At 39.4% G+C, this 24,137-nt stretch overlaps 2 protein-coding genes and 1 long non-coding RNA gene across 17 annotated transcripts in view; 1 reads left to right on the top strand and 2 right to left on the bottom strand.

Moving 5' to 3' along the window:
- SLC12A1 (solute carrier family 12 member 1) overlaps positions 1 to 14,875 on the bottom strand; it is a 43,402-nt gene extending 28,527 nt beyond the window's left edge. Inside the window, exons 1-9 of the mRNA XM_032122368.1 lie at positions 14,341 to 14,875; positions 9,802 to 9,936; positions 9,513 to 9,588; positions 4,947 to 5,042; positions 4,214 to 4,309; positions 3,492 to 3,631; positions 2,909 to 3,019; positions 1,856 to 1,967; positions 1,239 to 1,366 (exon numbers count right to left, since the gene is read on the bottom strand). Coding sequence (XP_031978259.1) covers positions 1,239 to 1,366; positions 1,856 to 1,967; positions 2,909 to 3,019; positions 3,492 to 3,631; positions 4,214 to 4,309; positions 4,947 to 5,042; positions 9,513 to 9,588; positions 9,802 to 9,936; positions 14,341 to 14,751 — 1,305 coding nt within the window. The 5' untranslated portion in view covers positions 14,752 to 14,875. The remainder of the gene's footprint in view (positions 1 to 1,238; positions 1,367 to 1,855; positions 1,968 to 2,908; positions 3,020 to 3,491; positions 3,632 to 4,213; positions 4,310 to 4,946; positions 5,043 to 9,512; positions 9,589 to 9,801; positions 9,937 to 14,340) is intronic.
- Positions 1 to 23,647, top strand: part of LOC116450224 — a 57,959-nt gene extending 34,312 nt beyond the window's left edge. For 10 of the 15 annotated variants that reach the window (XR_004242726.1, XR_004242722.1, XR_004242724.1 and 7 more), the window contains 6 exons: positions 1,245 to 1,378; positions 1,892 to 2,033; positions 2,903 to 3,028; positions 11,782 to 11,872; positions 14,171 to 14,213; positions 16,405 to 18,873. This is a non-coding gene — a long non-coding RNA (uncharacterized LOC116450224). Of the gene's footprint in view, positions 1 to 1,244; positions 1,379 to 1,891; positions 2,034 to 2,902; positions 3,029 to 4,399; positions 10,091 to 10,756; positions 11,025 to 11,781; positions 11,873 to 14,170; positions 14,214 to 16,404; positions 18,874 to 22,143 lie in introns of those variants that run through there. The other 5 variants (XR_004242717.1, XR_004242716.1, XR_004242725.1 and 2 more) reach the window with 5 other exon arrangements.
- Positions 18,874 to 19,290, bottom strand: CTXN2 (cortexin 2). Its single transcript, XM_032122367.1, has one exon. The coding sequence runs from the start codon at positions 19,265 to 19,267 to the stop codon at positions 19,019 to 19,021; it is 249 nt and encodes an 82-aa protein (XP_031978258.1). The 5' UTR covers positions 19,268 to 19,290; the 3' UTR covers positions 18,874 to 19,018.
- Positions 23,648 to 24,137: the final 490 nt, after the last annotated feature.

Raw genomic sequence — 24,137 nt, 5'->3', positions numbered from 1 at the left:
GGATTGTTTCAAACAGCTCATGGAAGAAGTGCTGCTGCTTTGGGAGTCTGCCATGCAGGCAGAACACCATATATGGCAAAAGAATTATTTTTGTTTGATAAAAGGATGGAGATTGTGTGAGGCTGGTTCAGTCTCACTGGGCAGAAGTACAATGGGTTTTGGTTTTTTAATTAAAAATGGAATCTCATTGACACTATCAGTGGCTCAGTTTCCACGTATTTTCTCTGTGCTTGGCTTGAAAAGCAGTCCTCTGAAAACAAAGACGCTGAGGCATGTAGCTCAGGGTGAGGAAAGGAAAGAGAATTGGCTCTCAGGGGTGGTAGGATCTGGTGAACTTGTGACTGCTGTGCCAATACAGAAATAACAGACCTTTGGTTGAATCCTTAAGGTCTGCAAGGCAATGGATTTATAGGATAAGGCCAAATAACTTTATCTGACATTCTGGGGTTATCTAGCTGTGAGCCATGTCTTGTTGGTGACTTTCTTTTTTTATTTTGGTTGGTTTTTGAGTGTTTTTGTCATGAAAACTAGAGGACACTCAAAATTAAATTCCCCTCTCTAATTTACCTGTATGTTTAGATACTGGAAATTCCATCTCCTTTAACTGCTGAACTGCAAGAGGAGAATGGGAAACTGACAGAATGGCCACAGCAAGGCAACTGGGCACCCTTGGACCTCCTTTCCCTTTCTCTTCAGACTCCTTTTTTTGTCACAGCTGCAAGCTTGCAGCTTTTCCTTTGAGCAGCAATAGTGACATGTGGTTGGGACATACTTGCTTTCATTAAATTCTCTGTTTGCTCTGCCCTTGCTATGACCCTGAATATGAAAAGCTGGTCTCCACTGATTCTTGTGAGTACAAACATGAGCTTTCCAGGTATGCTTTTTGGGATGATGTTTGGATCGATGTTAACCAAAGATGAGCTCCAAGAGATACACATGTAATTTCTCCTATAGCATCTGCTGCTAATGAGCCATTAATGATACATTATTGCAGGTTATTGAAACATGTTCTTAAATGACCCAAATCTAGCTACAATCATTTCTGTAAATACCCATAATGCATTATGAGAGAAAATGTGAATGCATGTTTTAAATGATAAAGCAGGCACTTAAAAGAGAGAGCTTTGCTTCCCAAAATAAGACATGATCTAAAACTGAATACAGTGTTGATTCATGATTGGCTTTCTTGTTATTTTTCCAAACTACAGCTAGTATAATGAAGTTAATGAAATACATACTTTCAGATCTCCTGAGATATTGGCTCCTGCAAGAATGCCAGTGGCAGCTGGGAAAAAAATGGCAAACACCGAAAAAAATCCTTCTCCACTTCTGAAATCTGGTCCAAAGTTTTCTGCAAATATTGATGCTGCAAATATAGGTGAGAATGAAATATACCAACAAGATTTGATTCCAAAATTACTTAATGAAGGAGGTGAATAAGCCAGTCTTTCACATCTGGACAACTGGGTTTGAATCTGTCTCACATCATAAGCAAAGTAAATTTGATTTCCTTAGTCTGGTCCCCAGGTGGACATGCTTGTCTGCATCTCAGAGCTACAGATCCATGCTGAAGTGACAGAAATATCACTGCAGCATTTGCTCTTAGCTCTCTGTGAAAGTTTGTCTGTGGTCTACTGATGTATAAATGACTCAAGCTGCATCTTACTGTGCTATCAGCTGCAGCAGCAGAGAGACAAACTCAAAATTAGAGATTAAATCCATTCCCTTTGTTTGCAAGCTCACTTAAACTTGGGCAGAAGATTCTGATCTTGTGACGTTTTTCAGTGGAATCCTTAACTTACTTAAGTCAAAAGAATGCAAACACAATTTTATGATAAATAGCAAGGTAGCTTACCTTGGTAATTAAAAAAGCCTCTTGCCTTCTTTTCAGTGTTGGTAGGAATGACTGTCCCAATAAAGAAGTTTGCAATGGCAACAAGGAGAACAATCAGAAGAATAACTTGAGCCTATTAATAGAAACAAGAAGATTCTCCTGTTGTTTTTAACTTTGTTGCTGTGGAGATGGCTATACAGTAAGTTATCTGTATCTGTTTCCTATAACAGGTTATTAATTTCTATAGTTTTTGAAAAATACCAGGAATCAAGATAGCTGAATCAGTTGATGACAACAGCAGATGCTTTTTACTTAGAGGATAATGAAATATAGTGTTACAATTTAATTTTAGCTTCCTTACAAGAAAAGGTAAAATGGAACAGCTAATGCATTAATATCAAGTGTAAGACTTTTTTATATTGTTATAATGTTTTAGTTGCAGGGGGTTCACTTCAAAGGTTATAATATCAAATTGTTTTCTGATCTCTTTTACAAGTTGTTCTAGTCTCCATCACGGCATAATGCAAAAACAAGGGTGCTGTTGGACCTGATTTCTGGACCCAATTTCGATAGCTGCATTCCGATCTCTGAAGTACTGCCATTTGAATTTGCATTCTGACATTTTTTACAGGTGAAGGAATAGCAGAAATCATTAGAGATTGAGGAATGGGTAACAAGAAGAGCTCTTCTGCTGAGTAGGGCTTGAGAGAGTACAGTGATAAAACCATATGTTGTTTTTACTACTGTTTATTCTATCAGGCTGCATCAAAAATAAGGGCAAAAGGGGCACATAGCCAAGGTTCTAAATGATGTCGTGAATTATAAAAATCAATATAACCAAGCTGTCTGCAAAATTCAAACTTCCTCTTTGCTTTTAAATGTATGTTCAAGGCAGAGTGTAATTGGGCTTTCATTGAATGTAATGATTAAACTGCTATTGCTTTTAGAAAGATTAAGCATAAACTGAAACTGAGTGCTTTTGAAAATTCCATCTGTTGCATAGCATTCTTCACACACAAATGCTGTACAGCAGGTTAATATATTGCTTGCTTTTATATTCTTTTAAAGGTTTACCTTTGCTTCCCATTCCATGCCAGCAACAGAGATGCCAAGAAGACACACCACAGTTATGGTCCCTATGATTCTGATGTCATTGGACTCATCTACCATCAGTGTATCACTCTCCTGAAAGTGGTAAGAAATGGTATTAGAACAGTCTCTCTCTGCCCAACTGGTGGGATCAAGTAACAAGGTGAAATAGAAAGCAGTGAGCTGTCAAAGTTTCAGAGATTTGTGAGACCACGTGTTTGTATGTCATGTTTGTCATGTTCCAGCTGGCTTTTTGCAGTTGGGGTTATTTGGCTGTATAATGGGATGTCTGCTCTTTGTCTGATTTTGAGATTATTGTCAAGAAATGTATGAAATACACTTAAAAGGTAGAAATAATGAAGAAGCATTCTGTGGCATGTTTAGACAGACCAGCTTCTTCCCTTTTAAAGATATCCCTCAAGCCTTAACTAAAACAGATCACTACTTATGCAAATACATTATGTAAAACAAACACCACCATCACCATCCCCCCCCCCAAAAAAAAAAACCAGCCACACAAAACAAAACTGAACCAATTTCATCATATGCATGAAATATCTGCATTTACCTTAAGAAGTTCTACAACTGTTTCAGCAAATCCGACTACATACATGGCAACTGCCACTGCGTTTGCAAAGGCAAAGATAAGTCCTATAGAGCCACCAAACTCTGGGCCCAGACTTCTTGAGATAAGATAGTATGCTCCACCTGCAGACAGAAATGATTGTTATTTCAGCACAACTAAACACTCAGCTTTTGCTTTTTTTTCCCCCACGTAGCTGTTCTTGCAGAAATCTGTGCTTTTAATCTCACAAATAGCATCAAACTTTGCCCTATATTAACAGGGGACACTGCAGAAAAGCAGTGTGCTTTGTACTGGTTCTGTCTTCAGACTTTTCAGTATGCCTTTCTATTCCAGAAATCTTTTTAGTGCATATTAGCATGCAAAAGTGGATCTTGTTATAATTTTTCATGATACATGATATAGTAACACAAAGGAGAGAGAAACTCACTTCCAGAAAGGTTCTGACTTACATGGATCTATTCCAGTGTTAACATGAAAGGTCACATTCCATGGTACGGTGTTTAAGCTCCTGCATCATAGTGATGCAGTGAATCTTTAATGTTTTTTGCATTAAATCTATACACATTTCAATTTGCTGTTGATCCACTGGGAGAAATCACTGCAAGTATACATATTCTTTCTTTCCTTATAACGCAGTTATCTCAATTCCATGTATTTTTCTAATTCAAATCTGCACATTTTTATATGACATCATATTCACTTACCTCCTCTTACTACTCCATTAGTGCAAATGGCAGACATGGAGATACCTGTCAATGTTGTTACTACTACACTCAGAGCAATAACTATGATTCCAAGACCTGAAAGATCCGAAAAAGAAAGTATATGCAAGTGTGTTCCAGTACCTGTTCTGCTTAAGTGACGTAGTAAGAACTTGCCATTTTCCACAGGGCGTAGACCAGACCAGTTATAACTTAAAGGCTCTGAAATGCACTAAAACTTTGTTTCATCAAATACCTGACACAGACTTTTACAGCCAAATTGTTCATCCATCTTCCAAGGAGTGGCTGAAATGTAAGGAGCATTATAAAGAAGGCATTAAACTGAAGATAGCCACTGATCTGCAGCAGTCTTTAAAATGACAGGAAGAGATGTCTCATGCTCAGTTTGTTGAAGAATGTCCAACCTGGAATGCTCTGAATAGAAAAAAACGGCTGAAAGGTGAAAGAACTCCATGAAAAGCCAGAACCATCCCTTGCTCAGCAGTTGGCAGGAACATCTGAAATGTACTTCTCAGACTGAACTGAAATCTGTGCTTTGTTAGAAGTGACAACGCAAACACGCCTTAAATTGTGATGAGAGGTGGCTAGCATTGTTACCTTCCAGTTCCATTAGATATGCCCTTTGGTTTATGGTCCCTCTGGTATGTCTCATATGAAAAAAATGCACAAATACCTTCTGGGGCTTGAAAGCATTAGTAACCCTAAGATTTTTTACCTCCACGGACAAACCCATTAGTTGCTATTGCAGAAGTTGACAACCCAGTAATTGAGGTTACCATCGTGGCGAGAAGAATTATGATTACTCCAAGACCTGTCAGTAATAAGAAGATAAAATATTTTACTCATGTTCCATGTTTCCTACAAATCATTCTCTCTTTAAATTGAATTTTCAGGCCAGAATCAGAGCAATAAACTGAAAAGATGGTTTGTTGACCACGTGCGGCTTATAGAACATTTTCATGAAGTCCGTGTCACGATAGTAAATTATTCCCATCAGTCTTCAAGCAGTGATTCTTTCTGATGGGAGTACCCTATCCAGGAATTCTTATGATTTCCAGAGGATGAAGGAAATGAACAAACAGGCATGCCTTGACATGGATGCTTGTATCTACCTTTAACACACATCCTGGCTGTTTAAATGAAGAGATTGACACATTAACCAGAGCTCTTGTAAGAATGCTGTTGTCTTTCATCAGTAAATTAAATGCTGGATCAGATTCATAGTATAGATTCATAGTGCATGAACACAAAGAGTCTGTCAGGCAGAGGGACAAGACCTGAGTGGGAGCCTTCCCCATCCTCACTTGCCAAGCCATCAAGTGCTCTGCTTCCCCACTCTGCACATCTGCCTCTTTCCCTGCAAAAAGTAGTTTTACTCTAACACAGAAGAAACACTTGAAAATGAAAATACTGCTTTTTAGAGGCCATTTACTTTAACAGGTGACCTGTAATGTATAGTCATAGAGAACTTAGAATATTTTTCTTCTTTTTTAGCTGATATCACAAGGATAATCAAACATCTGAAGATCAGTAATAGGTGGTTAGTTGTAGGTAACTGGGTTTCAGTGTAAGTCTGAAATCTGAGACTGTTTCCAGTCTTTGGCTATATGGCTGTGTTTCTGTTAACTTTGTGAAACTGTGCTAGAAATTACATGAGCAGAATGTGCTTTGTATGATTTAGAATCACAGAAGCATGGATTTGAAGTGCCTTCTGAAGGTCTGTAGCCTCCCAGTCATAGCAGAACTATTGCTAGGATTAAATCAGTGATGACCTTGGCTAGCTGGCTCTTGAAAACCTCCATGGATAAATATCCCACAGCTTCTTTGGATTACATGTCCAGGGCTACACCACCTGCCCAATAAAAAAGCTTTGTTTGTGTACAAACTGGACCTCCCAAGGAACAATTGCAGCCATTGCTGTTACATTTCTGCCACTACCAAGAGGAGTTTGGCTCTGTAGTTCCAGAAATCCTTTTTAAGTCAGGTGAAGAAATAATATAATGATTTTCTCTCAACTTTATTCCTTTTATTCACATTTCTATCTATGAGAGGGAGAAAACCAGGAGAAAAAAATTAAAGAATTACAGTTTGCTGCCAAGCCTGGAATTAGTTCTTAGTTTTATCTGAACTGCTAAGGCTTATGCAGTATCTGCCTTGTTTCCACAGGGTATGTAGACATTCAGTATGGAACTGGAGAATGTACACTGCTTGTAGTATTTATTGACCAGGGCTCATCCGAATTGAAACTTGGATCCTACAATTGATGTTGAGCTAGAAGTACTCAAACTTATTGATTTATCTCCTGTATTTCTACCATCTGACTTACAGATCAGATTCCTGAGTTCAGTTCGTAGTGGATGGTTATAGACATCCAGTCCCTGAATTAATGTTCTTTGCTGCTTAAATTATAGCTATGTTATCACAATCCTTTAAGACAGAGCAATGTAATCTGTGAGCCATAAATGATATATAACATAGTGTAGGATATTTAAAGTGATTTGAGCCTCTAATAAATCATTTTTATCTTACTGATTTCTGAACTCTTACTATAACTAGTCATGCAAATGTTTTATATGCAGGTCTGTATAAAAAAATCCAGATGGTCATTCCTTTTGGTCAGCTGCCATTACATAGGAGGATATTGCTCAGCCATGCAAATTCTTTGTCTGAGAAGTGGCTGAATATGTCTTTAAGAGCTGTTAACTCCTAAACTGAGTAAGTTAGACACATAATTCTCAAAGCAGTTTTAAAATTATTTGGTTAGTGTATGTGCATCCTAAGGATACTTTTCAAGGATGTTTTGTTGCATTTCACAATTCATATTGTTAACACATATATGATATATAGGGTCAGATATTTTGCTGATTTCATAGTAACATCTTCATGGGAAGGCTTTAATGATAATTTTTAAAAAATATGTTACCATTTAAGAAAAAAAGTGCATAAAATAAAATGACTCAACCAAAACATCATTGTAATATAATGTAATGTAACAGAACTGTAATATTCGAGATTTTCAAGTAGCATAAACTTGGTGTTTTTCTCTGTCTTTGTCTAACCATTCCATGTATAGGTACAAATACAAATCTCAGAGAGTCCCCAGATGTTAGGAGGAAATACCAGCCTAGTTTTGGACCTGTAATCTTGTCAGAACCATACTGTCCCTTTTTTCCTAGCTGATGATAACCAGAGAACCTTGCAGAATCCTACTTTTTCCCCTGTAAGAGCTTTTGCCCAAGATAGCCTATCAGGGCATGGAAATAATTGGATTGTCTCTCTTTGGCCCTCTAATGATGGGGATATAAATGGTGCCCAGATGGTGGTTTAACTGTCTCATTTAATTTCCATGTTAGTAGCAGGACTCAGTGAAATCCCTGAGCCTTGGTGATGATGAGCTTCCATCACTGTTCTCCTTAAGCAGCTTGGCTGGGGATTTAAAGCTGATTGCTCAAAAGGCATTCCAAAAATGCATTGAGAAATTATTCAAATGGAATTTGACATTTCATTTTCAGAAGTAAAAGTAACCCCCTTGCATAATACAGGCAATTGAAAAAAGCAAGAGCAGAGCAATAAAGCATAAGAAAGAAGAGCCTGCTCATCAATGAGTTAAAATGGTAAAATTAAAAATGAAAGCAGAAAGGTTGTAACTGATGTTGGTGCAAATTAGTGTTAAAATCTGATTAAAGTTCAGATTGAAAACCAGGCATATGGCTCCTAAGTAAGTTGTTCCAAAATGAATTACTCTTGCCTATGGCTGTTCTCACACCTCAAAACAAAGTAATACTTCTTGATGATCTCAATAAGTTACTAAACTGCCCTTAAAAACTAATTTTGCATGAAACCCCAGAGCGAAGTCTTGGCAATATTAAGATGCAGAATTTTCATGGCAAGGCATATAGTTATGAGTGCCCTGGGCTGTATGTGCTCATTTGGTATGCATCATAAAATCAGAAAGCACCCTTTTGTCAGGCACAGCGCTGGAGCCATGCATGGAGCGCTGCAGAAGTAGTAAAGTTCTTCCGCTTAGTTCTGCATCTTTTATTGTTGGGTTGGTTTTTCTTTTCCTATTTGTGTCTCTGAAAGTTTGTGATTTTTTTCTTAATAAGTGTTTCATTTGTTACTCTTTTATTAAAAGCTCAGTCTTGCTCAAGTGAAACTTCTTAGAAGTTACTGCTTTTTATTGGAAATAAGACTTCAACCATGCAAATTTTTGGAGATGTTTCATCTCACTTCCATTAACAAGGATATGAATGACATATTCAATCTGATTTTGAGCACTGACTTTTGTCCAAGCCCAGCAGAGCTGACACCCCTTAATGTTTCCATTCTGTGAGCATCCAAACTGGAATACTTGCCATCCTGCCTTTGGATTGCTGTTTTTCATAACATCTGGGTGCCAGTCAAAGATCAGGGCCTCATTGCTCTGATTGTATGATCATGGATCACAGAGGGACACTGCCATGGCAGCTCAGGTTTCTGTGCTTCCCCAGAGCAGTAGCTCTAAGGAGGGAGTTGTACCACCCAGCTGTGGGACACTGCACCTCTCTGAGCTGCTCTTGCAGTGTTGGGAGCACTTCCTGCTCTCACCAGTTTCACTCAGCAGAATACTGGATGGAGGCCTCGGGGCCCAGTCTCCCAGGGATCTGGGATCTGGAATTTGGATTAATTAAATTGCACAGTGAAGAAGCAAAGATACAGCACACAATGAAATGTACTTATTTAATTTATATGAAAGCTGTAACAGAGTTTTTTAAACTTAGTCTTTCATAGTATGCTAGTATCTAGTGCTGTTCTGTAGTTAAAAATAACAAAATCCTGATGAGATGAGACCTCCTTCCAGTTCTGTTTTCATCTTTGCAGAGAAGTGTGAAGAAGTGTTGTTTATAATATGTAGATGACAAGGTTTGGGTTTCACAGATAAGCAAAGTGTGAACTCTTAAAGGTTAACTCTGTACGCACATATTAGAAATTGGCCCAAGTCATAAAGTTTACATCTGTTACAGGATCTAAATACAAATTTCACTAAAGCTCAGAAATACTCAAATGTGATGATCATATGCATAGTTAACAGATCTATGCCTCTAAGCAGTAATTTGGCTGTGAGTCTGGAAAATTCCAATGGTTTGGAGGATTAATGTCTTTTACCCTGGCAAGCATTTGAAAACATTATTTAGTTCAACATGCAAATGCACATCTCAGATTATATATTAATCATGATCATGTATAGTTTATCCTCTTTATCCCTTTCACTGTTAAGAATGATATTAAATAAGATACATACCAATTCCTGCTTGACCTACAATCCAGGAAAGTCGAATAAAGAGCATCACACCCCAAATATTAAGCATGCATCTTACCTAGGTTTTAAAGAAAAAATACTGCATTAGTTCAATTTTGAAAGTAATGTTAAAAACCAGAAGGGTGATAAAGTGCATTTCATGCTTTTAGAAAGCACCCCAAACATCCCTGAAGTCTGCCTCCCTCTCTTAGTTCTTCAAAGACTTAAGTGTAACAGAACTGATTTTATTTTCTTTTAATTGTTTTTTTAGAAATGCAGGTAAGTTTCTCACCAGCACACCCTTCACCCATCCAAACTTGACAAATCCCGTTTTGTTTTCCTCTTCCTTGCTGAGTGCTGTCTCATCCCCGGCGGTGCTTTCTCCATTCGCCACTCTCTCCACGGAGCCGGTGCTCACAGCAATGTTCTGGAGGATCACACACAAAACAAAGACATTCTTTTGTGCCAGGCAGAGGACACCTGGCTGCATAAGGGAGGCATAATGGAAAAGAATTCCAAAGATCAGGTTTTACTGTCACTGGAGTAGAGAGCAATATTCTGCTCACACCAGGCATCAGCAGGTGGGCTTGCTAACAAGGGGAGAAGATGAAAGAATTGCTTAAGCAGCGTAAATACATTATTACCTGATCTAATAGTAACCTGGTTTTATTGTAAGCTATTCCACATATACATTGTGTTGACATGTTACAGAGCATCTAACATAATGAGGGTCTTGTGGTTGGCCTCTGCATGCTCTTGCAACAATTTATGAATAACGCTAAGTGTAGAAACAGGGATAATTGCACACAGTGAAAAGAGACCTAACTGAGTGCTGCATGGTAAAGTTCTGTGATGAAATCTAGTGTTTCCTATTGAACAAAGTACAAACAGAACTGCAGCAGCAGGTGGGTAACATATTCCTGAAAACAGTTAGAGAAATGCCAGTGAAATGTAGTAAATGAATAATCCTTTCTGTGGCTTTGCCACCACTGGTGTTACCATAGTAAATAGGATTAGGAATTGCCATATTTATGGTGTAAATAGCCCAGAATTTTAGATTGTTCACATCCAGTTAACTGACATAAATGTGTATTTTATCTCTTCAGCTCTTTTGCCCCAGAATCTTTGAGACAATTTAGCACCATGATATGTTTCTTGTGGTTCAAGTAGGAATTAGTCATGGTACTGACATTTATACTCATTGTCATTGTCTTTTAATTTAATTTAATTTTTTTTTTTTAATTCAGAGCTCTCACTGTTCCTGTGAGGAGTTGGCATTAGGTTAGCAATTGCTGGATTTTCTGGGTCCTCCTCAAAGGCCTTCAGGAAGGACCCTGCACCTTGCCATGGTCTGGCAGAGAGTCAGGAGCAGATACCACTCCTGGAGAGGAATCAAGATACTTTTTAGGCTTTAGAGGGTGATGAAGATATCTCCAGATTAACTAAGCAGGTCAAGGAGGAAAGACATCTGTGATCCTGTGAAACATGAGATTTTAAATCTTGGTTAACTTTAAGGTTGTTTCTATATTTTGTCCATAATTTTAAAAACACCAAACACACAGACCCAAAACAGACATAAAGACCAACTGTGTATGCCTCTTACACTGATGTTTGGACTTGCCCCTCAAGGATGGGGGCTCTAGCCAAAATGATGTAGGGTTTTAGAATGCCTTTGACACAGTAAGTCCAGGACTGTGCTCACAAATGAAAAATAAGTGACTGGATAATACATTTCAACATGGGCTAAACTTGGTGCCTGTTGGCCCTAAGAAAAGTGGGAATACAAGATCTATTGAAAGCCTGTGACTTTGAGCTCCTTTGAGCTCCTTAGATAATTTTGACAGTTCTTACCCTGAAATAATAATGTCTGTGTTTGCTCAAAATACAGTAAATGATTAAAGTGAGTGAAGGAAGATCAGCAGAATAATATGATGGGCTTTTACTACAGTGGTTAGAATTTCAAAGACAAAAAAATTAAAAGGGTTTGGTCTTTGTACTTGAAACAAGTTGTTTCCTCTGTACTTTGAATTAATTTGTGCTCTCTATGCCATTATCATAAATTATGGCCTTAAACCTTCCATAAATGCATTTTAAATTGGTGTGCTTTAGTGAATGATTGGTTATTTACCAAGCAGCTGTACCTGTGCTACTCATGCATTAAGGATGTGGAATAAAAGTGACAGAACATTTTGAAAAGCTACTAAAATAAAAAGTTAACTGCTTAAAAAAAACCCAAAAAACCTAACCCAAACATTTTCCTTCCTTGTTTCAGAATGGTTTAGTCTTCATCTCTCCTGGGGCTAAAGATGATGAGCTCATCAAATCTCCATAACAAGTGTGGAGAATAGCCAAGAGGAAGAAAGGTTAGATTATTTCTTATGTAGGGTAAATATTAAACCCAAGTAATTATCACCAGCCATCAGCTGTGAAATAGCACTTAGACTATTTTTTAGGGATTTAATTGGCTTAATGTGTGCAAAAACTGACACATCTTGCTAAAAGATGACACAAATTTGACTCCAGCAGTGTGAAAACTAGATATTTGAATTTCCTTTCAGCCTCTTACATTCTGAAATTTGAAAAATTACATATTAAAAAAATGTATTAAATATTAATATTTATCTTCTGATGTTAAGCCCAGCATCAAAGCACAATGGGAATGCTTATGTGATGTTTAGCAATCTGAAGTCAAACATATGCCACTTCTCATCAGAATCTGGCAATGAGCTCTGACAGAACAGTTGTCTTCAACAACTTGAGTTTCAAATTGGGGGCGAGGGGGGTGGGATTGCCTTGGGGTATGGTGTGGTAAGGCCAGATTTTAGTGGTTAAGTAAAAAAGGAATAAAGCATCTGCTTCAGAAGTGCACCTTGGGCGATTACTGTAACTCCTGTCCACGCTCAGTGTGGCATCTCATCCCCTCCTTGCTGGGGGCTGGAGCCCCATCCCACGCACGTACAGCCTGTGCCTCCTGACAGGAGCTCTGCCTTTTCACACTCAGCTCCTTCCCTACCAAGCTCCTATTTGGTGACCTTGTCTTTGTTTATTCTTCAGCATAAGCTCTGCAGAGCGAAGTGGTTTCTCCAAGGTCACCAAGTGAGGCCATGGGACAGCCAGGACTGGGCTCCAGCCATGCTAGTGGGGCGTTGTTGTTCCAGAGCTGTGCTTGTGCTCCCAGACCAGGGCCACAACCCACGTAAGGGCACAGCAGGATGCCAGTGTAACAAAAATCCCATTACCTATGACATTCACCTTCCTATTTTGAAAGGCATAAGATTATATTTCTGTAAGATGGATACTGGATACTGGAAAAAGTCTGGAAATTACCAAGTTGGATTATGCCCTTTTCTCTTTTCCAATAGTCCCAACATGTGAAACAATTTTCTCTTCATTATTCTATGATGTAATCTGCCTTCTTTTTAATCTTCTTTAAGTGATAGCTTTAAACAAAACCTAAACAAATTTATTTAATTTTGTTTATAATACACAAACCATTGAGAGATACAACAGTAAAAAACCCAGAATTTTCTGGTTATGATCAAAACTGAAATCCTTTAATATGCTAATGTTCAATACATGTTCATTCAGCATTATGTTCAAAGCTAAGACACAGTTTTACTCTTCTCTGGCCACTACTGAAGTAAATTATTTCTATAAGAGGAAATTTCTTCTGGGCATGGAAATGTGTTTAGTCCTTTGAGTAACAGTTTGTACATCTGCAAATTAATAGGGATACTAAATTAATATTTTTCCCTTTTCCTATCTGCTTTGTTTTCATCTTTGGAAATGCTTCTCCTCTCCTTGTAAGCCATTTTACACAGGTTTGTGGAGAGCTTAATTTGAGTAAGGCCAAAACTAGGAAGCTGCCCTAATAAGATCCTAAGGAATCAGGTCCTAATTTACTAACGGCTGTATTTTTTGTTTAATTTCATTACTTTGTATTAACCCTCCTTAGGAAAGAGGAATCTCCAGGAAACAGAAGTCTGAACAAATCCGGACCAGCATTCAAAAATCAGAAGCTTGTCCACATTATTCAGACCTCAGAAATATGAAAAACTGAGTGGAATGGGGATGAGAGCTTGTTTTCTCTCAAGTTTTCTCATTTCACAACTACCTAACTAAAAAAAAAGAACCGGAGTTTTTGCTGCATATGGACACTTTTAGTCTCAGTTTAACTATAGCAATGATCTTTCTCTTTCCAGCCCTGCCCTGATAAGTGCATAATTAACCCCACATTTGCTCACTGTATCAGCACCTGAAAAGTGTTTTTCTGTTATCCCTCAACACCCTTGTTCTGGATTCTTTCTTGCTGTTCGAATGGTTTGTTACAGCAACAATTGAGTCGTGCTCTGGATATCTGATTAACTGAAATTCTGTTTGTTGCACATAGTATTTTTTATAATACTTATATTTATTAATGAGCACAACGGAGGAATCTGTCAAAATTAGTTATGCATTGATGTAAAATTCAAGTCTAGAATAAGTGTGAATTGTGTAGCTTGGTTAAATTATGAATTGACATTCACCATCTGCCATCCTAACTCTTATGTGAAACAGAAGAGGTTTGGTAGATCCATACTTTTAGACAAGATTAAGCTGTGTTTTTCTGCTTATCAAGTACTTTACAATTACCTTTTAATAAAAATCTTTGCTTGGAGCAGGGTACAGAGCAGAAAACAGACTGCAGCTACCAAAGGAAATATGGTAAGTAGTTACTTGTACTTTTTCTCTTGGGCAAGGTTCATGAATTTAAGGACTTTCTCATATTAATAAACAGAATTAACAGTCTGGAAATGGAATAGAGAAAATTTTATCTTTCCTTTTCACTTACCTTTGCCAGTTGTTCATGAATTTCTAATAAGCTTGGTCTGTTGAGCTTATTCCCACTGACGCTGCCAGTGTTTCTATAATAATCAATTTTGGGAACTGGGTCCATTGTGTTATGGCCAAAAGTTTGTAGATAATACATTTTACTGTGAGTATCATAGGGATGTAAACTAGCTTCTGTTTTCTCCCCATTTTGACGGAAATTGTCATATAATTCTCTTTTTCCTGATCTGTAACTGATTCTTAGTCTGTTATGTGTTTCATCAGTAAAAGATGTTTCTTCATAGTGTGGTGGGTCAGAGCCCACATCCTCTTGGGTTGTTTCGCTGTTGTCATGGTCTTCATTAATTATGTTAACTTGAAAGCGATTTGCATTTGGATCCAAGAATACATTTGGTGCATTGTTCATTGACATCTTCGGGGATGCTACAGACTTGGGTCACTGATCCGTGTACTCTTCTGTGGCTGCAGCCACTCAGTTGCAGCTACAGCAAAGGGTTTAGTGCTGTTGCATATCAGATCTTTGCCTCTCAAATAATGAAGGGCTGAGAATTTTCTGTTGAATCTCTAAGCAGTCTTCCTGATGTAGGCTGCCAGTTTTCTGCTATAAAAATATAAATAGACTATTTCTATTATCTTGCATGGTTAGATATGTTTTCCACCACAAGCTCTCCCCTCTCCCCTGCCTCACCAAGTATCCATGAGACTATCATCCTATGACTCGTTGAGTAAAAGCATAGTTGAAGCAAAGACAGAGCTTTTGAAGATGTTTCTGTCTATGATGGGTGCACTTGACCCTGTAACCAAACCAGCAGTATTTTGGTACAAGCTCCAAAGGAGGTAAAGGCCTGAGCTGTAACTGGGCCAAGAACTCCTCTAGTTTCAATCTGTTTTATAAAAACCCACAAAAGAGCAGGGTGGCATCATGAGCATCAATGTACACAAGCTTGGAACATGATCATGCCATTGAAACATGGATTGCATGGGGCTCTCTCCTCTGTAACCTGGGGCTCCCCCAGTCCCTTCCAGGAGAGTTGCTCCCTGTATGGTGCAGATGTTAAATCTGTTTGAGGTACAGGATTTGCATTTGTCCTTGTTGAATGTCATGAGGTTCCTGCTGGCCCATTCCTCTGGCCTGTCTAGGTCCCTCTGAGTGGCAGCCCATAGAGAGGTGAACACACAGCTGTATAATCTGCTTCTCACCTCCTCTTTCCCACACAGACCCCCTCAAAGAAAATGAACGAGCAAACATAAACTCCAAGAGAAGAAGGGGTACTCATATTTAAAGCCTTTAGTGGGTTAAGTACCTTTGCAGCAATTTAAAGTATGACCTAGATGGCCCTGAAATGAGCTATTGAAATGCTGGCAATCATATGTCTTGAAACATATTTCTAAGGAGATTAGGGAGTGTGGTTGTATAGACCTGTATAATTCAGTAGGAGCCCAGGTTTGTTCAAAGGCACTAAACCAGAGCATGCTTAGACATTGAAACTCTGCAAGCATTTGTAAAAGCAGAAAGTGTTAGAAACAAAATATATCTTATAAGCAAATGTATGAACTGAAAATCTGGATAAATAAGCCCATTACAGACATTTTTTTTAAATTCCATATTTTCACAAGAGGTTGGACTAGATGAACTCCTATGATTTTTTCAATTTAAATTTCTCAATGATTTTGTGAAATGCATTTGGCCCTTTGGCACTGAAAGATAAAATACTGCATCAATATTTATAGCTCAGCAATGTAAATTTTCTCTAAAATCACATATCAAGTTATAATTTGAAGAGCTGATAATCAGGTGTCCTCCATCTTCAGTATGAGATACAGCTAAAGCATATTTTCTTATTTCTTCCATCAGCTATAGGTAATATTCTGCTGTCACCTCTCTGCTGAGGCACCACTTTGTCACCTTCATATTTATGTTAGTTTTCCTCCTTAATGTGTGTAAGCCTCACAGCAACATATTACATTTATTTAGTTTATTTTACTTCTACTGGCTCTGTATTATTATTATTATTATTATTATTATTATTACACATTTATGATCATAGTATTCTGCTTCCTTCAGCCTCTTAAAGTTGCAAGGAAGTGTTTCATCTTCAGGCATGAAGGGGCAAAACCAAATCTTCTCTCATTGAGGTCAGTGAAACTATGTTTGTTTCCATCTCCATGACTGAATGAAATCCTGAGTCTTTGATGACAATGAAACTCTTGCTACCAAGTAAAATGATTCTGTCATTTGACTGTCTTATTTCCATATTAGTGTTTTGCTAGGAAAAGTAAAGTCTCTTACCTTTCTGCTGTTCTTGAAAACAATACTTTGGTTTTCACAATGTATTTCCAGAGATCTCTGAACTGTTATTTGCCATTAACTTTGTGTTTAGTTTTCTAGCATTATGCATAAATAATCAAGTTTACCTTATTCAGGGTAATTTAACTTACCATTCAGTCCTGTGTTTTTAGGGAAGGACAATCTGCCTCTTTTATTCATGCATACAGTGTGACCCTCTCTTTGAGGCATTACAGACTCTGCCTTATTGGCCAGATTTTTCTCCTGTTTAATATACTGAATAGGCCATCCAATCACTCTCTTTCAAAACATTTCTAGATGGTGATTTAGAAAGGCATTCTAGCTTGTTAACTATTAACCAGCAAATGTACCTATCCATTACAATTACTGGGTTTATGGCATTGCAAAATTTCTAAGGGGGCCTGAAAATACTTTTGTTATCTCCATTTCCCTCCCAGCTATGCCTGATTCTGAAGAGATCATATTCTCTCTATCTTTCAGTTCTGCATATATAGTCATGCAGATAACAAGAGTTCAGGACAGGATCTGCTCAGTGCATTTTATGCAGAAGATTCAGTGAAGTCAGTGGGATCAGTCTTTGGGGGGTCCTCTTGTCCTACATGCAGTTTTAAAACATTTACTCCTGACCCTATTTAAAGTTTTACTCTGTATATTTAAGGAAAACCTTTGAAAAATTATGTGCTCTGTATTATTTCTGGGAAGGCTGACTTCCTAGTCTTTTTGGGATGAAGAAAAGAGCAGGCAGGAAATGATGAAGCTTTGTAATTATAAGGGGATTAGATAATTGTTTCCAGCAATAGATTGGGTAAAGAACAAAAATAATAAGACAATATTGGAGTTCTTTGGATATGTTTGCAGTGCTTGCTGTGTAGTTCAGAGATAACTGAACTATATTTAACCCAGATAACTTAAGCACCTTCAGCACTCCAACCTGACAGCACAGAGCTCAGCTGTGCTGATTAGATGTACATTAAAAGAATGGCAGTGTCAGGTCTCTGCAGTGGATGATGCTATCCAGCAATAACAAATCACATGAATCATTGTACTGATATCTACCTTGGATTTTATGGCTAAATCAGATAGGATATATGCAATATACTGAATCTCTGAGGGTCTGGAATTTTTTTTTTACATATAATCTGAAGCAGTTGAAAAGCCCTTACATTCACAAAATTGTTTATGTTTTATAATTTGAATGGACCAGTGAAGATTAATATTGGCTGTTCCTCTCTTGTATTTTTCAGACAGGAGATTCCTGTCCTTCTCTGTACAATCGAGTATTTTATGTTCCAAATGACACTTCAGGTCTGCTGTTCACTGTCTGCCTCTGCCTAGTATATGGGGCAAAAGGAATAACATGTATTTTTCAGAATACATGGAAAAGAAAACAACTGCTGCAACTGATGTCCTTGTCTCAGCTCCTCATTGCAAACAGATCTGTTTAGCAAAAGTGACAGTGCCTAAAATTCTAATGCCAGCCTTCTTAAAAACGGAATTGAATTTCTGTCAAGTACTGTCACACTTGCTAAACAGCTGTGTGTATGAGGGTGACCTTGAATATCCAGATTTCAGTCTCTGCTTTCATAGGATCTCCCATGACCAGTTCATCAGTGACAGTCCAGATCCCATACTGTGCACAACTGCAGGAGCACAAACAGAAGAACCAGCTGTGGAGAGTGCTGGAGTGTACCGAGCTCTGGGCCCCGACCTGCCTGGGGGCTGGGTAAAAATGGGTAAGCAGCATGACTGTGTCTGCTTTGACCTTGCCAGGCTGGTGTAATTACTCCTGGGAGCTGTTAACCAGACAGTTTAAGCTCCACTTTAAACGGAATCATCTTCTGTAACCAAGTGGAATAAAATCATGGACACACACCTCTTGCAGGCACCTCCTCTAAGTCACAACCTTTTGTTGTCCTCCACTTTTGTATCCTCAGTGTACAAGTACAGACACTGAGTTTCAAAAAATTGTGTTGGATGAGGAGGGGAGGGGGCTACCACTTGAACATTCACCATTCATGAGCCTGTCTTTTGTGTTCTTCATCTTTTTCTTCAGCCTATCATGAGACACAGTAGACATGAGATGCTCCTCTGAAGAGCCAGATATCATCTGATCCTTAAAACACTGGGCATGGTAACTTTCTAGTGAATTATTGTGTATTTGTTTGCTGTTAGCCATTTCTCATCTACCATTCCACTGTTCATCAAATAAAAGCAACATGAAGTACCTTTTGAGTTTGCAACAAATATTTATTTAACAAAATGGATGTCACCAACATATCTCCAAAATGCAGGTATGTATAACAAATGTAACAACAGTTGGTTTCCAAAATGAAATCAACATCAAATTTAAGGCAGGATATTCTGTGAGTTTTCATGCAAGAGCATATTCAAATGTTCCTTTGTCCAACCCCTCAACTTCATCTTCCCACGTGGAAGAAGGCATACTGCTGTAGGGGTCTAGCAAGATTTTGAAGCATCTGATAATTAGAAGTCCCAAGAAAACACACAAAATCCCCACAAAGGCAAAGCCAGTTTTTTGTTCTAAAGTCAGAGGGAAAGCAGACATTTCGTTGACACTCATGCTGGCTGAAGTGTTGCTGCAGTAATTACTGCTCATCATTGGGCATCACATCCTGGTGACTCTGTGGGATTTTCACCTGTGTTGCTTCTTTGCCTGCATAGAAACATCAAATCAGTGTGGTTAGCTCTAAGTGGGGTGAATATATCTGAGCTGTAGCATATGAACATTTGAAAATGAAAACCAGCTTGGATTTTAGAAGTGTCCTGTTGTTTTTTCACATTTAAATGTATGTGATAAAATTGCAACTATTAGCCTCTACACACCATTTACTTACTGGCCTCTGTTTTGAGACAGCAGACTCACAGTTTTCTGGCTTTCTGTCTGCTCAAAACCAAAGTTTCAGCTGTTGAAAACAGCATTTTGTCAGACGCTCATAAGTCTATGGACTGTGATTTGGCAATACTCTCTAAGGTCTCCACATGGAGAAACCTGGTATGTTCCTGAAATGGCTTTACATCTCTGTGCTTAAACTAGACTTGCATTGACCTCAAAGGCAATTTCAGACAAATAATGTGGATTTTGCTCATTTGATTTAGCTCAGAGTCTACATAAATAGATTCAACTTGTAAAATAAAAGACTATGTGTGCAATTTTAGTGAAGTCTTGGGCTCCACTTTCAGAAAAAAAATGCTGTGTGTATTTTAAGCTTGTAAGAAAGTGAGCAGATTAATAAAATTACCCCTTCACCTTTCTCTATACATGTCCACTCTTGTGTATGAGCAAAGATTGGTGGAAGAAGAGATAACAGAATTAAATTCCCTTCCCCTGTATCTTGCTCTCATTTGTTTCTTCTCCTTGGTCTTCCCCGTAGACACCCTGCCATTTTTACAGGCACAATAAACAGATGTGTCCGTGCTCCTGGCGTTGCTCGGGAGACTGACCCTGACGTGTGTCCTATGGAGACAGGATGCTCAAGCAACTCCACCCCGCTGCTGCCACCAGGAGAGCTCTGCATGTTTCCAGACAGGAGAAACTTTTAAAATTTGTCTTTTTAAGGAGATCTTATGTATAGATTTTGGTTGTGTGGGGATCATTTGGCTTTAATTTAGGTTTTCCATCAGATATTGGAATCACATCTTTCTTTTGTATCTACAGAGAGTGGGAGAATTGGAAGGACTAGGACATCAAAAGTGCCAAAGGACAAAGACATTTTTATTCTAAAGTTAGAACTTGAGGTTTTCTGGCTCTTGCTAACACCTATTTAACGAACGTGCCTGAGGGGAAACTCTTTTTGTTAACGATTCAACCTCTTTTTCCCCAGGGAATTGCCACTATCCATTTATTTCTTGGCAGAGTAATTAGGCCACTCAGAGCTCTGTGCTGCCATGGCTACACTGCTTCAGGTACCTGCACTGCTAGGCCAGGTTAAAGGGAGGTCCAGTATCTTTACTGTGTACTGCAGTCATGGCTGAGAGAGCCATACTCTGAGTCGGCCTACAAGTAAAAACAACAGAAAAAGTAGAAATAACTTTTGATATTCCCGAGCAGATAGAAATGAACAGAATTTCTATTTTGTTTGGTGTCTCCTTTCTCACTTCAAAATTTGTGGGATTTTTGACTATTGTCCTAAAGAACAAAAATTTTAGAACAAAGATCAAAAGGGCAAAAAACAAGTATTTCTTTTTTGCAATAAACCTCAGTATAGTAGATATTAAATAATGTTTCCTTTTAGTGTTTACACATTTGCCAGAGCACAGCAACCGATGTTCTGTTTATTCTATAGAGCTGTGTATGAGATCCTTCCTTGTTTTGCATTGTATTCTGCTCTTTGAGTCATTTTGTTTTAATTCCTGTTAGGATGGAAGAAAGATCCAGATATAGCCTGTGGGAATTAGAAATAATGTCAACAACAAGCAATATTTATTTTCTGAAAATACATCATGGGTAAAGCCCACCTGCTGTATGGATTTTCATTGGGCATACTTCCAATTTTTCTATTAAGTTTGACCTTCTGCAGGAAAAAAAAAATCAAAGAAAGTTCAATATCACAAATTTATGTTAGAAATCAGTTGATTTGAGCAAAAGCCAGTCAAGGAAAAAAAAAATACTTTCCCAAAGTCCTAGGGCACTGGGCTATAAAAATTAGGAACAAGGCTTATACAGGAAAATGATAAATAGTCACTACCTGGAAAAGCCAGACCCAAAAAACCCAGTTGTTCTCTTGAAAGACATTGAGAAAAATGTTAGGGATAGGCTGGCCATGGAGAACCCTGAATTTGAGTTGAGTCCAGACAAATACCTTTGTATTTGACATAACATTTCTTCACCACACAGAGTAATTTTCCAAGAATATGACTTCCAGTCTTACTAATTTTGCAGCTTACACACTGGAATTAGATGGGATTTGTTTGTAGATTATGTGCTTGTCAGGAGACATTATGGGACAGATCTCTGTGCAAAGCTTGATTTATGCTGAAACATGGAGAAATTGATATCTTAGTCTTATTTAACAAAAGTTTGCTGGAAAAAGCCGCATGAGAGAACTGTATTTTGCTTGGGGAGGATTGCTTCTGGGAAACTAATGTGCAGCTTTGTGTTCTTCTCTTCCTTGTCCTGAATTTCAGAATTTGTAATTGAAGCCTTAAAATTCACAGGAATTTTTGTTCTAATTATGTATCCCCAAAACCGTGGTACCAAGACTGACCTTGAGTACCTTTTATTGCTTTCACATTTTAGTGCTGCACGCGGGTCAGATGTCCTCTCCCAGGCAGTCAGACACCCTGCCATTTGCTGCAGTGTATCTGTCCAAGTCCTGAACCAGAAGACTCTGAATACTAACTAACCTGGCCTGGATCCCAAAATGCTCAAAGATAGCCTTCAGGACAGCTTCATGGGGACAAGCATTGTATCAGTTAGGATCTGCAGAGCCATTTTGTGGGGGCTGACCCCAGACTGATCTCCATCTTTTTTTACAGGTCAGGACTCCTCTCCTCCTTTGATTTGCTCCCCATATAAACACTGGCAAAAAGAAAGGCTCCTTAACATCCTGCTGTGAAATAAAAGGCCATTGGAAGTCCTTCTGAGGCCAGAAGAAACAATCAGAGTCCTAAAGAAAATAGGAATGAGGAGTACAGCTTAGCACTGAGCTAAGAAACACAGAGGTATGAGCTGGGAGTGCTGGCTGCACCTATGGGGGGATGAAGGGAAACACCATGGGTACTAGGTATTGTGAGGCAGCTGGAAGGAAGATGTTGAAATTCTTGTTCTAGCAGAATCACCAGCCCAACTCTGTCAGTGTTTGGTGTTGACTGAAGATACCAGCCCCAGATATTTGCTGGTTTGGAGTGACAGGGTGTCACTTTTTTCAGACCTAGCCTTTAGTCTCATGTTTACAGAGAGACTTGAGAAGATCAAGAAAGTAACCAGGATAATCATCCTTGGGTTTTGGGTTCCAGTCCTTCTCTCACAGAACCCCCTTCAGGATTTTTTTCTAATGGCTCAGTACTGGAAATGACTATCTGTACAAGGTCTCAAGCTGGGACCATTCATCCTCTTGGTGCAATTAAGCCTTGGGTGCCTGAAGACTCACTTCCTAAATGATAGTTTGTAACAAAATGGACCAAATCAGTGGCCATCTGTTCTCTTCTTGGATGTCTGCAGCCCAGATGCTTGTTCATGGATGTGGTCATTCTGCAAGTACTTCGAATAGCTTCAGTCCCGAGCTTGTGCTTAAGTAACAGCAAACCTAACTTGAAAAGGGACATACAAACAGGCTTTCTCTGGGAGCTTTGGAAGTGCCTCATTTGCACTTAACTATCTGTTCAGGGAAACTAAACAGTATTCCAGAAATGCTGTTACAGAAACTGGTCATAGAAGGTGGTAAGATGAAAAGATTAACAATGGAGAAGTCCTATAAAATAGACTAGAAATAGAAATCAGCATGAACATGGAATTCTCTTCAGAGTCTGAGCTACCTGAGTTAACACCACGTGGCCAGAAATGCTGCAAAAGGAGCGCTGTGACTGCACAGCTGACCTGTCATACTTGTGCTCACTGCATGCCTGTATTCTCTAAATTGCTGGGGAGAACATTGTCTCCTCAGGGTACGGGTTCTAAGACAACGTACAGGGAGGTGAAGGTAGGAATGCCAGGGCATGGATGCTCAGCAAATGAAGGCATGGCTCACGGCTCTGCAAAGAGAGCCCCACACAGTGTTTTTGCAGCATGGTAACTCAGGGTGCAAGCAACACTTTTCCACATAAACAGCACTCCCCTGTGAAGAAGCAGCAGCCGAGCAGTGACACGTCCAGCCTTCCGACACGCAATGAATTGCAAAAATAAGATTTTATCCGTAGCAAATACATAAGCCTGGAGTCTTCATTGGACAAGAGCTTCTGTGTTGTGAATTCAAATACGTGGTCTAAATTTGGATAATACAGAGATACAGGAAAATAAAACGTTCACTAGCATCATCCTTAACTTGTGAATGTGGAAAAGTGTTGCCTGCTTCCCAGGGGATGGAGGCTGAGACCGAGCACCCGCAAAGCAATTGTTGCTGTAGGATGGCACGCACAGCCTTCGCGTTCACCGGCCCCGCTACTCCGGGGAAGGCAGATTTAGGCGCTTACCCTGCCCTGTTCCCCCCGCCGCCCGGGGTGCCTCCCTCCATCCCTTCTTGCCCCCGCCGGGAGTGCGGCCGGGCCGGGCCGGGCGGCGCCGCAAGGTCAGCCCCGCGCCCCGCCCGCCGGCCCCGCCGCGCCGTCCGCGCTACGAACCCGTGTCCTCCGCGCCCGCGCTGCCCATGGTGGCCGAGCGCGGAGCTCTCCGCGCCTCCGGGCCCGCCTCGCCAGCTGTCGAAAGCCCAGGTCGGAGTCCCGACGGCTCGGGGCGCGGGGTGGTCCCGGGCGGCGGGGGCAGCTCGCTCGGGCTCCCCTCGCCGCCCGGCGATGCGACCCCGCCGGGAGATGCT

Source organism: Corvus moneduloides, chromosome 13 (genome assembly GCF_009650955.1).
Source record: "Corvus moneduloides isolate bCorMon1 chromosome 13, bCorMon1.pri, whole genome shotgun sequence".
NCBI lineage: Eukaryota > Metazoa > Chordata > Aves > Passeriformes > Corvidae > Corvus > Corvus moneduloides.
The sequence above is the reverse complement of the archived record's forward strand: the minus strand, read 5'-3'. Positions and strand labels throughout refer to the sequence as shown.